At 39.5% G+C, this 12,991-nt stretch overlaps 1 protein-coding gene across 4 annotated transcripts in view; it reads right to left on the bottom strand.

Moving 5' to 3' along the window:
- The window catches only part of MPP7 (membrane palmitoylated protein 7), a 146,304-nt gene that overhangs the window by 35,833 nt on the left and 97,480 nt on the right, over positions 1-12,991 (bottom strand). For all 4 annotated transcript variants that reach the window (XM_032181658.1, XM_032181659.1, XM_032181660.1 and 1 more), the window contains exon 7: positions 6,238-6,369. In XM_032181658.1, coding sequence (XP_032037549.1) covers positions 6,238-6,369 — 132 coding nt within the window. The remainder of the gene's footprint in view (positions 1-6,237; positions 6,370-12,991) is intronic.

Genomic DNA, 12,991 nt, shown 5'->3' with positions numbered 1-12,991 from the left:
ATGATACAAAAAGTTCACTTTTCAACTTAACGTTTACTGTGGCATACGTTATTTGAGTCTGCTGCTAAAAGTGTACTATGCTATGACTGAGAATTGGTAAGTTGTTTCTGTATTAAAAGGGGGTCGGGGAGTGGAGATGTTCCATACTAGGGCTATAAAAGGTTTATCTGTGCTTGCAATTGTTGCACTTTATGCTGAGAACTGCCCATGCACATACTGCTCCCTGTTTTGCTTTACAGTGCCATCAATAAACCTGAATTTGAGAAATCCCCCTGCACTTTAGCCCTCACGTGGAACTGGCATACATGAGGGACAGCTCACAACGCAGAGGAGTGGGACATTGCCTGTTTTTATGTTACACAAATACAGCGCAAGACATTTAGGTAAAAATTGCATAATGTAGTGAAATTTGTAGTGAATAACTGTCTAGAGGAGAAAAATGCCTTTGTAAACATAACTGTGAGAGTGTTCTGCAGAGAGACACGAAGTGATGAGTAAGAACCAGGTAGTGGCAGGGAGAAGGGAGAAACTAAGGTGAACCAGAGCCTCGAAGCACTGTGGAAGTTGAGATGCCATTTCTTTCAGGCAGACTGGGAGCAATGAGGTGGGGAGAGGCCGGCCCTCCTCTGAAATCTCACTTGAAAAACTCACGATTAGACTTCTGTGCAGAAAGCACAGAGCGCCGTATGAATCTATCAAACACAGCATTAACCCCTGCAGCCCATATCTCAGCATTAAGGTATGACCTCGCAGCAACAGGTGTAAATTTAAAGCTTATTATTAAAACCTGTAAAGTTGCATCTGTTTAAAAGTATAGAGTATCTTGGCTTTGGTTTTAATATAGCCGTCAAAAAGAAAAAAAGCATTAGGATGCTACAGCCAAATACAAACACAGGACACCTCCACTATATCGTCCACATATAGCAGAGGCTCCCCCATTCACCAGGAAAAGAAGCCCTGAAAGGAAAGGCTCTAGGCCTTTTACCCAGATATTGACACTGTTAAACTTCACTGGATGCAAAATGCATCCGGCCACTGCCACCACCCAGCCACCGTGTCCCCTCACGCCAATGTCTGCACATGGTTACTCCCCTTCTCTTTGTTTTTGGACAAACCCTGGAAAAAAAAAATGTGTGGAATTTGCAGTATGGACCAAGGTGAGATGCAGAAGTGATGATCAGGCTCGTGTCACAGCGGAGCGGTCACTTAATGCTTTAGGCAAGTCCCACTACCCTTATACCGGCACAAAATGAACTCCCGGCATTTGAAAAATGTCCCAGTAAATGTAAAAAGTAATTGGGAATTTTCACACAAAGCACAAAATCAAGGTAAAATTTACAGGAAAATTATTTAACCCAAGCAAGGTGACCACCAACAACTTCTTTATGGCAATCTCAGCGTGAGGCCCATAGGCAGCAGCGTTCGAGTTTACGCATGCTGCCGTACCTGTGGCACACAAAGAAAAAAAGAGAGTTCTTTAACCTCTCCTTCACTCCAAATTTAGAATACTTAAAAAGAAATCATCAAACAAATGGATTTCTTTTTGAGCACTTGAAGAGTTGATTTTCTGAAAAAGCAGCTTCTCTTGTACTGCTGCCAGCCCTGCTTAAAGTATGAGGTATATATAATCTGGCAAGGATTTCTCCTTATGAGATGTTCAGCTCCAGTACTTTCAGTTACATGTGCAGTGCAGCTCCTCATTTAGAGCTTTAAAAATGGAAGAAGGTTAGGCTGGACCTTGAGAGCTGGAAAGTATTTTCAGGGTTGCTAGCCAAAAGTGTAAGTTACCCTAAATGAGACATATACAGATGTAATAGCATAGCTCAGTTTAAAATACTTTTAAAGGGAAAAATAAGGAGTTTGGGAGCCATATGGTGATCAGACTGAGAAAATGTTTAAAGGTATACCATGCAAAAACACTAAAATACAAGCTCCTTTAGCAAGGCTCTTTCATTATTTCTTTTTTTTTTTTTTTTTTTAATTATTTTTAATGTAGTAAAACTGGTTGTTGAGCACCACTCAGGGTTTCACTGACGTAAGCTTTATTAGTTCACCCATTTATCTGCTGGTTCCACAATACAAATGTCCTAAGCCTTGATTTTTTATAGGAAGAAAAAGTTACTAGTAAGAGAGTTTGAAAGATCATTAATATTTTTGCATACTTTTCTATTAAATAAAAACACATGCAGATGTTGAATACAAATAACTACTTCAGTCAGACTTATTTTAATTCATTCTTTATTGGAAATGCATTTACAAACAGCAGCTACCTACCTTACATTGAACAGTTATTTAGAAGTTGATGCCCATGTACATGCAGACTGTGCACACCAAGGCTTTTCCTATCCCCAAATTAACACCACCTATAAAATAGTTGGTCGGGTTCATTCACTGACAAGAACCAAGCTATGGGGACTTAGAGGAAGAACTGGGGAATCTGCACTGGCAGAACATGTATGCGACTATTTTTAAACACCACAATTTGTTTCACCCAAGTTCAGCTATGGAAATCAGGTATCTAGCTCAAGCTAGGTGTCCAGGCTCCTCCTGCAGTTAATGAAAACAAACAGGCAGCTCCAGAGAATGAATCATCCTTTCGTCAAGACGGGCATCTTGAACAGATGGAATGGCTCATTCTGGAGCTGCCTGTTTTTCTCCTGACTGTAGACACAGCACAGATCATTGCTTTCCAAATGACTAAATTTATGTGAAATGAACTTACGTGATGAAGAAGAAATCATCTGGACATGAAGAAGGATCCTGTTCAGAACAAGATCACGACAGCACTAATAAACCAGGACTATCATTTCAAAGCTGGAAGCAGTGAGTGGCCAGTAGCTGAACTCTGGATACCCCAGGTGTACATGCTGGGTATCAGGAATGTTAACTAGGAAAATGGCAAAGACTGAAGAAGTCCTAGAGAAGCAGACTCTGGGTTTAGGTAAAAACCCTCCAAGCTACGTGACAAAAAGACAAATTACAGTCAGGGGAATTTTTAACTATCTCTGGGAAGAAATGTCTCTTAATTCTCTCTCTATAAGGTTCAGAGACATTCTAAATTACTTTGTTTAGGTAAAACCTCCTAACACGTGATCTCACCTCACTTGAGCGAGAAACTCTTAGAATGCCATTTGCTAATAAAGCATTAAGGAAAAAAGAAAGAAGGGAAAAAAACAAACTGTGGATGGACAAACCAAAAGTTTAAATCATCTCTTGCAAAAAAAACTGGAGGAAAGTTCAGCGGTGACTTTTGAACTGATGAAATCTGGCAAACAGAAGGCCCTCCCACAAACCCAGTTTCCCTCTTGTGAGATGATTACTCCTGAGAACTCAGGCTTTGTTAATATGTGATTAACACCAGTGAGAGTTGCTTAACTCTAAGACAAGTGCGAACAAATACAAGAGGCTACGTGGTGTAATTTTACTTTAAAAAGGTCACTAGATACACTCTGAAGAAGTTAAGAGAGTGCGTAATTCACTTCACAGAGTACTGCTGAAAGTAAGCCAAAGGAGATGTTCAAAGTCAAGAACTTCCAGGACTCGCAGCTGATGCAAAGCTAGCTGCTTTGCAGAGGAGCAATCTCTGCTGCTTGCTTACAGAGGAAGAAAAGGTATCAGAGGTGAAATAAAGTTCAAAGAGCTCAGTATCTTCAAGTCAAGAAGCCAGGCAATTTCCACCCCAGAAAAAAAAACGTATGGTACCTCCATTCTCAAGTTGAGTAGAAACAATTCTGATGTATGTATGCAGTGGAAGCCAGCCTTTATGACTGGTTCTTGTGGTTTAGCCCAAGTGGGCAGCTCAGGACCCCATGGCTGCTTGCTCACTCTGCCCAGGTGGGATGGAGAAGAGAATCGGAAAGGGAGAAGTGCAAGAACTTGTGGATGAGACAAAGACAGCTCACCCGGGAAAGCAAAAGCCACGTGTACAAGCAGAGTAGAAGTGTGTGATCACCACAATTTTCATATTTTCATCATAAATCCAAAACAGAGCATCATGCAACTCTCTATGAAGAAAGTTAACTCTATCCCAGCCAAAACCATGACACTGGAGTAGTGCGAATAGATAAGCTGAACAGAGACTCATTGATCTGCGCTCGGCCAAGAATATGCAAGACTTTAAAACAAGCTCTGAAGAGAAAGAAATTAAAAAGACATGGAAATAAATAGAAAATGAAATTTTAAATAGTTTAGTAAAGGTAGATCATGGTGTATCTTTTCTTTAGTAAAGCAACTTCAGAAAACATAAACACAACGGTTCTAAAATACCTAGCAAAAACCTTGTCTTTGATTATTCTGCTGTGCCTACTCTGATAAGTGATTTATCTGGTAACTTATCTGAGTTACCACGCATGTTTCTTCTCACTCATACTTAAGAAAATAATAACAATCTGGTGAAGAGAAAAACACAAGTTTGTTGTGTATTGTGGTGATTGTGGCAAAACAGTAAGTGACCACAAAGAGTCAGTACGTGACATCAACATCAATAATGTTAAACCAGAATGAAGGGGATTTACAGAGAATGAGGAAGACACCACGCAGTGTTCTTGGAAGTTTTCTTGGAGAACAAGCAGCATGCAAACCAGAACTCACCATAAGCTCTTCTCCAACAAAAATAAAACAGAAAGATAGGCTGGGGATGTGAGACCACAGACACTCCTTTCCCATACAGATAATGTGCTATCTTAGAAACACTGATCGAAGGGAAGCTTTAGAAGTCATTGAAACCAATCTCCTGCTTAGCACAGGACGACTGTGAAGGCAGACCAGGACAGTTTGGAGACTCTACAACGTCTCCGGTGGGTCTCCTCCAGTGCTGTACTTCCCACCTAATGACATGTTTTTCTTAATTCTCAGTCGAAGCATCTTAGGGCTGTAGCTTGATGAAAAAAACACTGACCCGTGTTTTAGCATCTTTCACCGCTGAGAAGAGTTTGACTCTATTGTCCTTGAAAGCTCCTCACTGTCAAGTAACCATAGGCTGCAATTAGCCTCTTTCTACAGATATAACATAGCAACAAGTCTACCATGGATTCCACTGTAAGGCTGTTTTCACATTGGTAATTAAATCAAACAGTCCTAACAAACAGAAGAACTGAGTTCTCTCACATGCTCATCTCATACTGTATTTTCTGACTTGTTCACACCTTTCAGAATTAATACTCCTTCTGATACTAAATCCTAAAACAAGTTTGTTCTCTTCCTCAAAGAATTTCTTAGATTAAAGAAAGAGGAAAGCTTGAAGCTATGATTTAAACATTTGGAAAAGAAAAAATTTAATATGTTAAAACAAAGCAAAAACTTTCCATATGGCCAAACATTTCATTATGCCAACGGGCATCTACAGTCAATACTAAAACTTATTTCTTGTTTATTGATGCCAGAAATCCATCAAGAGTGATGGTAAGATGTCTACTGAGAGGCATGCTCTCCTTGTATGTCTAACAGAGGAATCACTTTCCCACTGTTATTTCAAGTGCAGAATCATTGCTTTCTCAAAGTTATTTTGCAGATATTTCTTCAGGATTGCAATCCATTAAAACAAATACTCAGTATAGCATAAAACAAAGCTCTTACTGATTTGCAGGAGAAAAAGAACACAGGTAAATTTTATTCAAGATGACTCCCACTCTACAGCAAATAAAAATAACCAAATCAAGTAAAACATTTTAATATTCTTGTAATACAACCTAGGTTTAGTCCTTTCATTTTTCCAGATATCCCCATGAAGATATTAACTTTCTAGTATTCATAATCCAAAGTACAACAACAGACATCTTAAATTTGCCCAGATTTCAATTCAAGCATTTTAAAATATGTTTTTATGCTTTATTTTCAGTGTATCAAAAGGTCACATTTTTTTTACATGAATGCTCACAGGCACAGTTCATAACAAAGGTCAAGATTTCTTTGGGGATTCATTCTCCCTCTCATTTTAAAACAAGTTCATGATGCAAATTCAAGATAAAAGATGAATATATTACATATATAAATGCTCAGACTGGCCCACATATATAATGCTCAAACACTGTGAATGAACAAATTCTTATTATTCATTTCACATACTTTAATACTAATAAATGGAAATGGAATACAAAAGTACATTACTGAATGTTAGGAATAAACATGCACAATGGCTGTCTATTCACTTTTCTAACCCATTTGCATTTATAACCTGAACACTCCACACCCTGCACACAAAAACAAACACCCACAAAAACAAATGACAGGAAGACTTACCAATGGTTCCCTGTTTTTGACAAGTCTGATTATTTTAACTGAGTCTTCTTCCTCATCGATATCATCAGGCATGGGGGGCAAGACAGGATCATAGTTCTTCTGAGCAACAGTATCATGCACAGAGAGCAAAGCCTGGAAACATTAACAGTCAGTAAGTTATCTGGCATCTGAAAAGGTCATGAAAGACAAAGCAGACTTCTATTATACACAGCCTGACTCTACCAGCTCTACTGACATGATGCAGGTAGACTGAATAGAATTTGTACCCACTCAGTGGGTAAGGAATTGGCTGGATGGTCACACTCACAGAGTTGCGGTCAATGGCCCAATGTCCAGGTGGAGCTCAGTAACCAGTGGTGCTCCCTCAGGGCTCACTACTGGGACTGGCAGTGTTTAACATCTTTGTTGGTGACATCAACAGTGGGATTGGGTGCACCCTCAGCAAGATTGCTGCTGACACCGAGCTGTGTGGTGTGATTGACACACAGGAGGGAAGGGATGCCATGCAGAGGGACCTGGACAGGCCTGAGAAGTGGGCCTGGGCAAACCTCATGGGGTTCAACAAGGCCAAGCGCAAGGTCCTGCATCTGGGCCAAGGCAATCCCAAGCATAAATACAGGCTGTATGGAGAATGGATTGACGGCAGGCCTGAGGAGAAGGACTTGGGGGTGTTGGTGGATGAGAAGCTTGACATGAGCTGGTAACATGCACTCGCAGCCCAGAAAGCCAACCGGATCCTGGGCTGTATCAAAAGCAGCGTGGCCAGCAGGGCGAGGGAGGGGATTGTCCTCCACTGTTCTGCTCTTGTGAGACCCTACCGTGAGTGCTGTATCCAGTTCTGGGGTCCCCGGCACCAAAAGGACATGGATGTATTAGAACAAGTCCAGAGGAGGGCCACGAGGATGAGAGGGCTGGAGCACCTCTCCTACAAAGACAGGCTGAGGGAGTTGGGGTTGTTCAGCCTGGAGCAGACAAGGCCCTGGGGAGACCTTACAGTGGCCTTCCAGTACCTAAAGGGGGCCTACAAGAAAGCTGTGGAGGGACTCTTTGTCAGGGGTTGACAAAGAATTCCCTCCATGAAGTATGTATTTTCATGCACACAATGTGTGCACCTAAGTAAATTGTGGATAATTTACAGAGTCTTCATATCTATGAAAATACCAAGTGCTCTGCACACTAGCTTGAAATTACAAGAATAATGATCAGGAGAAAACCCGAGTCTCCAAAAGTAAGAACAACACTCTATTCCTCCAAGATAAGTTTCTTCAACAAACCAAGCAGTCCTATGAATCAAATAAGCAAAATAAGCATCTTCCAGTACTTCTGTTCCAGCATCAGGTGCATAACATTAAGCTGTTTCCCAACCATTCCCTTCAGAGGAACTCTGGAAGCTTACTTGGTTACTGGATCCCTTTCATACCAGCTCCCTTTCATACCAGCTCCAAATTATCCTAGGAATGTTTAATTTATTGTGGAATTCATGATTGAGATTGAGGAACATATTGCTCAAATGATTTGGCTTACCAACCACCTGTCACATGTCTTGCCCCATTTCTTTCTCTTTGTAGTTTCTCCAGTTCATGCACAGCTTGGCCAATCGGTTTTTCAAAGAAAGGCCTTTCAAACTTTGTTGTGACAAAACGCTCAATCCTGAAAACAAAATAACTTATGGCCTTGCAGAAACTCAAGCGTCTTGAAATTCAAAGGAAGTTGGAAAGCTTATTCTCCTAAGGCTCTAAGAAAATCTCCCCTATAATCCACCATTCACTGGATGAAGTAATAATAACAAAATAAATGAAAAATCTCTTTCTAGATAAAGAACTCTTCAAGTTCATTTCTATTTTGAAAAGTCTTCATGATCTGTAATACCTTTTAGACTGGTGAACAATGGTCAAGTAATGCATTTACTTCTGTGGTGGAAACTATGCATTACAACAGGAGCAACAGCAACAGCCGTGCTTTTTATCGCAGTTACTGCTTTCCATTGCTTCTGTTTTCAAGTAGTTGCTCCTAAACACTTGAATATCTTACATTTTGATCTGACATATTTTTGTCCAAAGAGTTATTATTACAAAAGTTATAGTCTGAAAAAGAATTGACTTGCAAATTGATAACCTTCCCTGCCATACAAATAAAGTGTTTTGCAAAAAGTTGAAATGTTTAAGGTTAAGCAGAACACATCGACCTCGGTGACGTGGATGGCATCAGAAGGTGTCAGAGCAACAACTGCAATAATGAATCTATTATAACAATTACAATGGTGATTAAGAAAAAATGCCTTAGTAAAGAAGAATGGAAAATGGCTACATTTCTCTAATACTGGTTTACTTTCTACTTAAGAAGATAACATTAGACTGAGCATACAAATAATCCAAACCCTTATGTTCTCAAGGATGATGCGAATGTTTTTAGAAAACACATGACACTTCTATTATGCTATTCCAGGATTTTTTTCCTTATTGAAGGAGACTGTAAACAACTGAAAGAATTTCCAGGCAATGCTACAAATTATCATGGCAAAAGCAGACAAGAAAGCGCACATAGCAATCCTCAAACTCTGAAGTTTCAAGTTGAAGTCAGGTCTTCAGCAGAATAAACACAGAAGATCAGGTCTGCTTCACGAGAATTTGCTGTCGTCTTGCTGATTTCTATCCATATTGTACAATTTGATAAAAACATTTTAACACTGTAACTAATTATTGCTGGTTTTCTTCCCAAGATACAGTTATCGGCTTGTACTATGCATCATCAATATCCACCAGCTCCCTCCCACCAAAGATTAGTTTTACTTCAGGTCTGAGCTAAAAACCTCAGGCTAGCAATTATGGTTCCTCCTGGAAATGTGTATTTTGAAGCCTTACACATGTAAAATCCAGGCAATCACACGTGGTCCTCTAAAGATGTATGTGAAATATCAAAGATACACTAAAACAGAAGTGGTGTTTGCTTTTACTTTGAGCTACTTACAGTTAAGACTTCTGAAACTAGTATTCTGCAACGACATTTTTCCACATAAAGCTAGGGCACATTCACAGACTGGTTCAGTTTAATGAGGTTCTATATTGCAGTTTAAAATCAATCGGGCAGATAGAGAAAACAGATGAAACTAATCTAACGTACCATTTCCATAGTAAAAGGCAGCACCTTAAAATATGTTCAAAAGAAACTACCCCCGACAACGAAACTTGCAAAACAGCCTCCACCCAATACCGAACCCACTGATGCCATCAGTGTTAATAAGATGCTTCCCTGCTATTGCTGCCAGATCAGCCTTCTGGACACAGCACGCCAAAGAGCCCTACAAAGCAATGCCAGTCAGTGTCTGGTCCTTCTGATGCTTTTCTTCATTCACAACTGGAACTTATCAGGCCCTTCCCTCCTCCTCCTGAAAAACACATCAAACCACCGTGTACTACGGTTTTCCCCAAACTCTACTATTATTTTATTTCAGAGCAAAGGTGCATGCTTGAAGTAAGAGCACCCAGGCCAGAAAGCATTTCTCAGTCAGGTTTCAAGAAGAGCTTCTGTCATCACAAACTTGTTCATGTTGTACGCTGAACATACTAAGATTTCTATAGTGATTATCTTCATTGCTGCTTCTTTAACACAGTATCCTCTGTCCACTGTAGTTGCTCTTGAATAGCATCAGCAGCAGAGACATTGCACAATGATTAATTTGCAAGCAAAATTTATAAAACTATTTTATTTCACTTGATGTTTCAACTCAAGATGATCGGCGTATGTCCTCAGGAGAACTTCCATACATTTCAAACACATGAAAAAATGACCATATTCACAGAGCAAAGGGCCGTTTCTTCAGCAGCTTCTCAGTGCTCTGCATTTAATAAAATGTATGCTTCGTCCAAAAAATTATGCATCAGACTAGACTATATATAAAAGTTTGGAACCTTTTTTTTTAAAGAGCAAACAAATTACGAGTGCCAAGAAAAAAAAACTTGGATTCCATCCTGAACAAGATTTACACAGAATAATGGTGTAGGGAATGCACAAGGGAAGGTAAAGCTGGTAATGTTCTCTTTTTGTACATAAGAAGTGATGAACTGACTGCATTTACACTCCATGGTACTCATTTTTGCCTAGCACAAGAAACTTGCAAGATGTGCAGATGACTTTTTTTTGTTTACATTTTGTTTTTGTTTTGAAATACACAAATCTGCAGAACTATGCACATATGATGAGGGTCATGCATATTTAATCACTGCTGGAGAAAAAGATTTTATTTCAGCCCTAAGTTCTACGCTTATGATTCACTAATGTAAACAGGGTCCATATTTAGAACTTGAAAGAAGGTATGATTCAAACTCCTGCACTACCTAAATATAAATATTGATGTTCAGCTAAATTCTTAGACATGATCTAGCTGGAAATGAATACTTTCATCAGACCTCTGAAATGTCTAATAACTTTTGCTGTATTTTTCATATTAAAACTATCACTGGTCATTTCACAGTTTATAAATTGACATTTTACACTCTCAACTTACACAAAGAAAATCTGACTTTAAAAACATGGAAGGATCTTTTTCTTAAACTGTTCTGAAACTTCAAATGCTTTCTGAAATTGAGAATGTTATTAATGAAAACAGTATTATTTTGAAAAACATGTATCATTTAACTACACCAAATACATTTTTACTTCTATAAAACAATGACAAATTTCATATGGTTTTTTCTTCTATTTATATTTTGAGAGCCATAAGATTAAAAATACCTCCAGTAACCCTAACTTTTGAACACAGCTCCTTATAAGTTTTAAAATTCTCACTATTAAAAAAATCTCTATGTAAGCTCTACTTTTCGGAAATATCTTGCATTTGCAACTCTAGAAAAAACATTTTAGAAAACAGCAAGTTAAACAAAGATGGAAGACAAAGGACAAAGAAACAACAGAATCCCTTTCTTTACCTACTTGAAAAACAGAAAGATTAGAAAATTAAGTAATTAATAGTCAAGGTTTTAGAAATAAAGTTTGTGAGTATTCCAACTAACCTTCAGGAAAGCAACCAGCTGCAGCAGATTAAGACATTGCCAATCCAGCTGCTCATTACCTTGCTTCTGGTGGAGATTGCTGTCCTGGCAGCAGAGTCAGCAAAATGCAACAGAACGGCCCGTGACTTTGCTGTCAGTCCACAGCTTGGATCACCAGCACAGGCCACATTTCCTGGCAGCTCAGTTTGATAGCTTGAGTTGTATCAGGTGAAAATGACATTTTCCCACCTCTTTGCTTTGTTTTGGTGATAGTTACTTCTAGCGAAGCTGGAATGGAGAAGTACATAGGAGGAGAAGGGAAACTTCACCTGCAAGCAGAGAGGCGTGCCCCTCAACCCTTATGGCTCTTATGTTAGAGGGCTGCAGCCATACCTAATTTTCCTTTGTGAAAGGTGACAGAAGAAATACAAAAAGATAAACTGAAAACGTTGGTGGAAAAATTATTCAGCACTTGATTTATGAGAGTAACTTGTGTAAAGTTAAAACCAAGTGAGTGAAGTCATCCAGAGATACTAAAGAAAAGCTGAAAGAGCTGGGAGGAGACTGAACCCACTGAAGGAGGCTGAAGGCAGCAGAAAGCCGAGGCACAATGGTAATGGCATATGGGCTCTGGGCACAAAAAAGGAATCAGAGAATCGCTGCAGTGGAGGCACCTATGAATGCCATCCCCTAGCTCCACTCCCCAGCAAATGGGCAGTACAACAGCCGCTAGAAAAGGGCAGCGTGGGTAACCCCAGGCCTGACCCAGGGCAAAGGCCACAGGAATCACTGGGTACATGAGTGACGAGAGGGCAGCAGGCGTCTGAGCAGGCATCTGAGCTAATGGGAGAGAGCAGTTATGGCAGTAGAACTGAGCCTGGCTAAAACATGAGGCATCATCTAGAAGCAAGCAATAAAACTACAGGCAGCAGAAACTTGCTTGTGCTGCTGAAGTGCACAGAGGATGGCTGGGATAACAATGTAGTATTTCTTTTCTGGCAGTAGCAGCAGTGTGAGTTCGCAAACTCCAGTAACCATGTCCCAGGCAGCAAAGGATTAAAATTCCTTCCAAAGGTGCGACAATCTAAGCAACTTTCCTGCAAGGATCAGAGATTTTCTACTCTGAATAAAATTCCCCAAGTTAAATACACATAGTACGTGATATTAAAGAAATCGGTTAACTTCCAAAAAAATGAACATCTTTTACCTTTGCTGCTGAAAATCACTTGCACTATTCGATCAACGGAAGCAAAAAACCTTTGACAGTGATAGTAAGAAAACTGAAATAAAGTCCTTTAATTGAAGTATGATTTTCAATTTGTAACCAGGAAACCAACGGATGTATTAATTCATGGAAAAAAAAAAAATCATGGTTAATTTACTTCTTTTTTCAAATGTTATATTTTCCTATACGTCCTCTATAAATGGCCCAGAAATGATACACTGGCTGAGAAGGCAGCAGTTAGGTATGCACAAAAGGGAAGTACTCCATGTGTGTGTCTGCCCTGTCTGTACTTACAACAGGGTTGCCCCACAGTTCAAGCTTGTCCAGCTGGCAATCGAATCCCTTTCTCTTCCCATTTGACCAATCTGGGGTCACAGGAGTGATTCAAAACATGTAAAACGCATCCCATACATATGTGGTTTTGTGTTCTTAATATCTACTAAATATTAATGTTCTTAGCACAGCAACTTCTCGGTTGGATCAATATTAAGTACATATTACTTTTTCCTTTTTACAATGGTGGACTTTATTCCTGACTATA

Source organism: Aythya fuligula, chromosome 2 (genome assembly GCF_009819795.1).
Source record: "Aythya fuligula isolate bAytFul2 chromosome 2, bAytFul2.pri, whole genome shotgun sequence".
In the NCBI taxonomy this organism is placed as follows: domain Eukaryota; kingdom Metazoa; phylum Chordata; class Aves; order Anseriformes; family Anatidae; genus Aythya; species Aythya fuligula.
The sequence above is the reverse complement of the archived record's forward strand: the minus strand, read 5'-3'. Positions and strand labels throughout refer to the sequence as shown.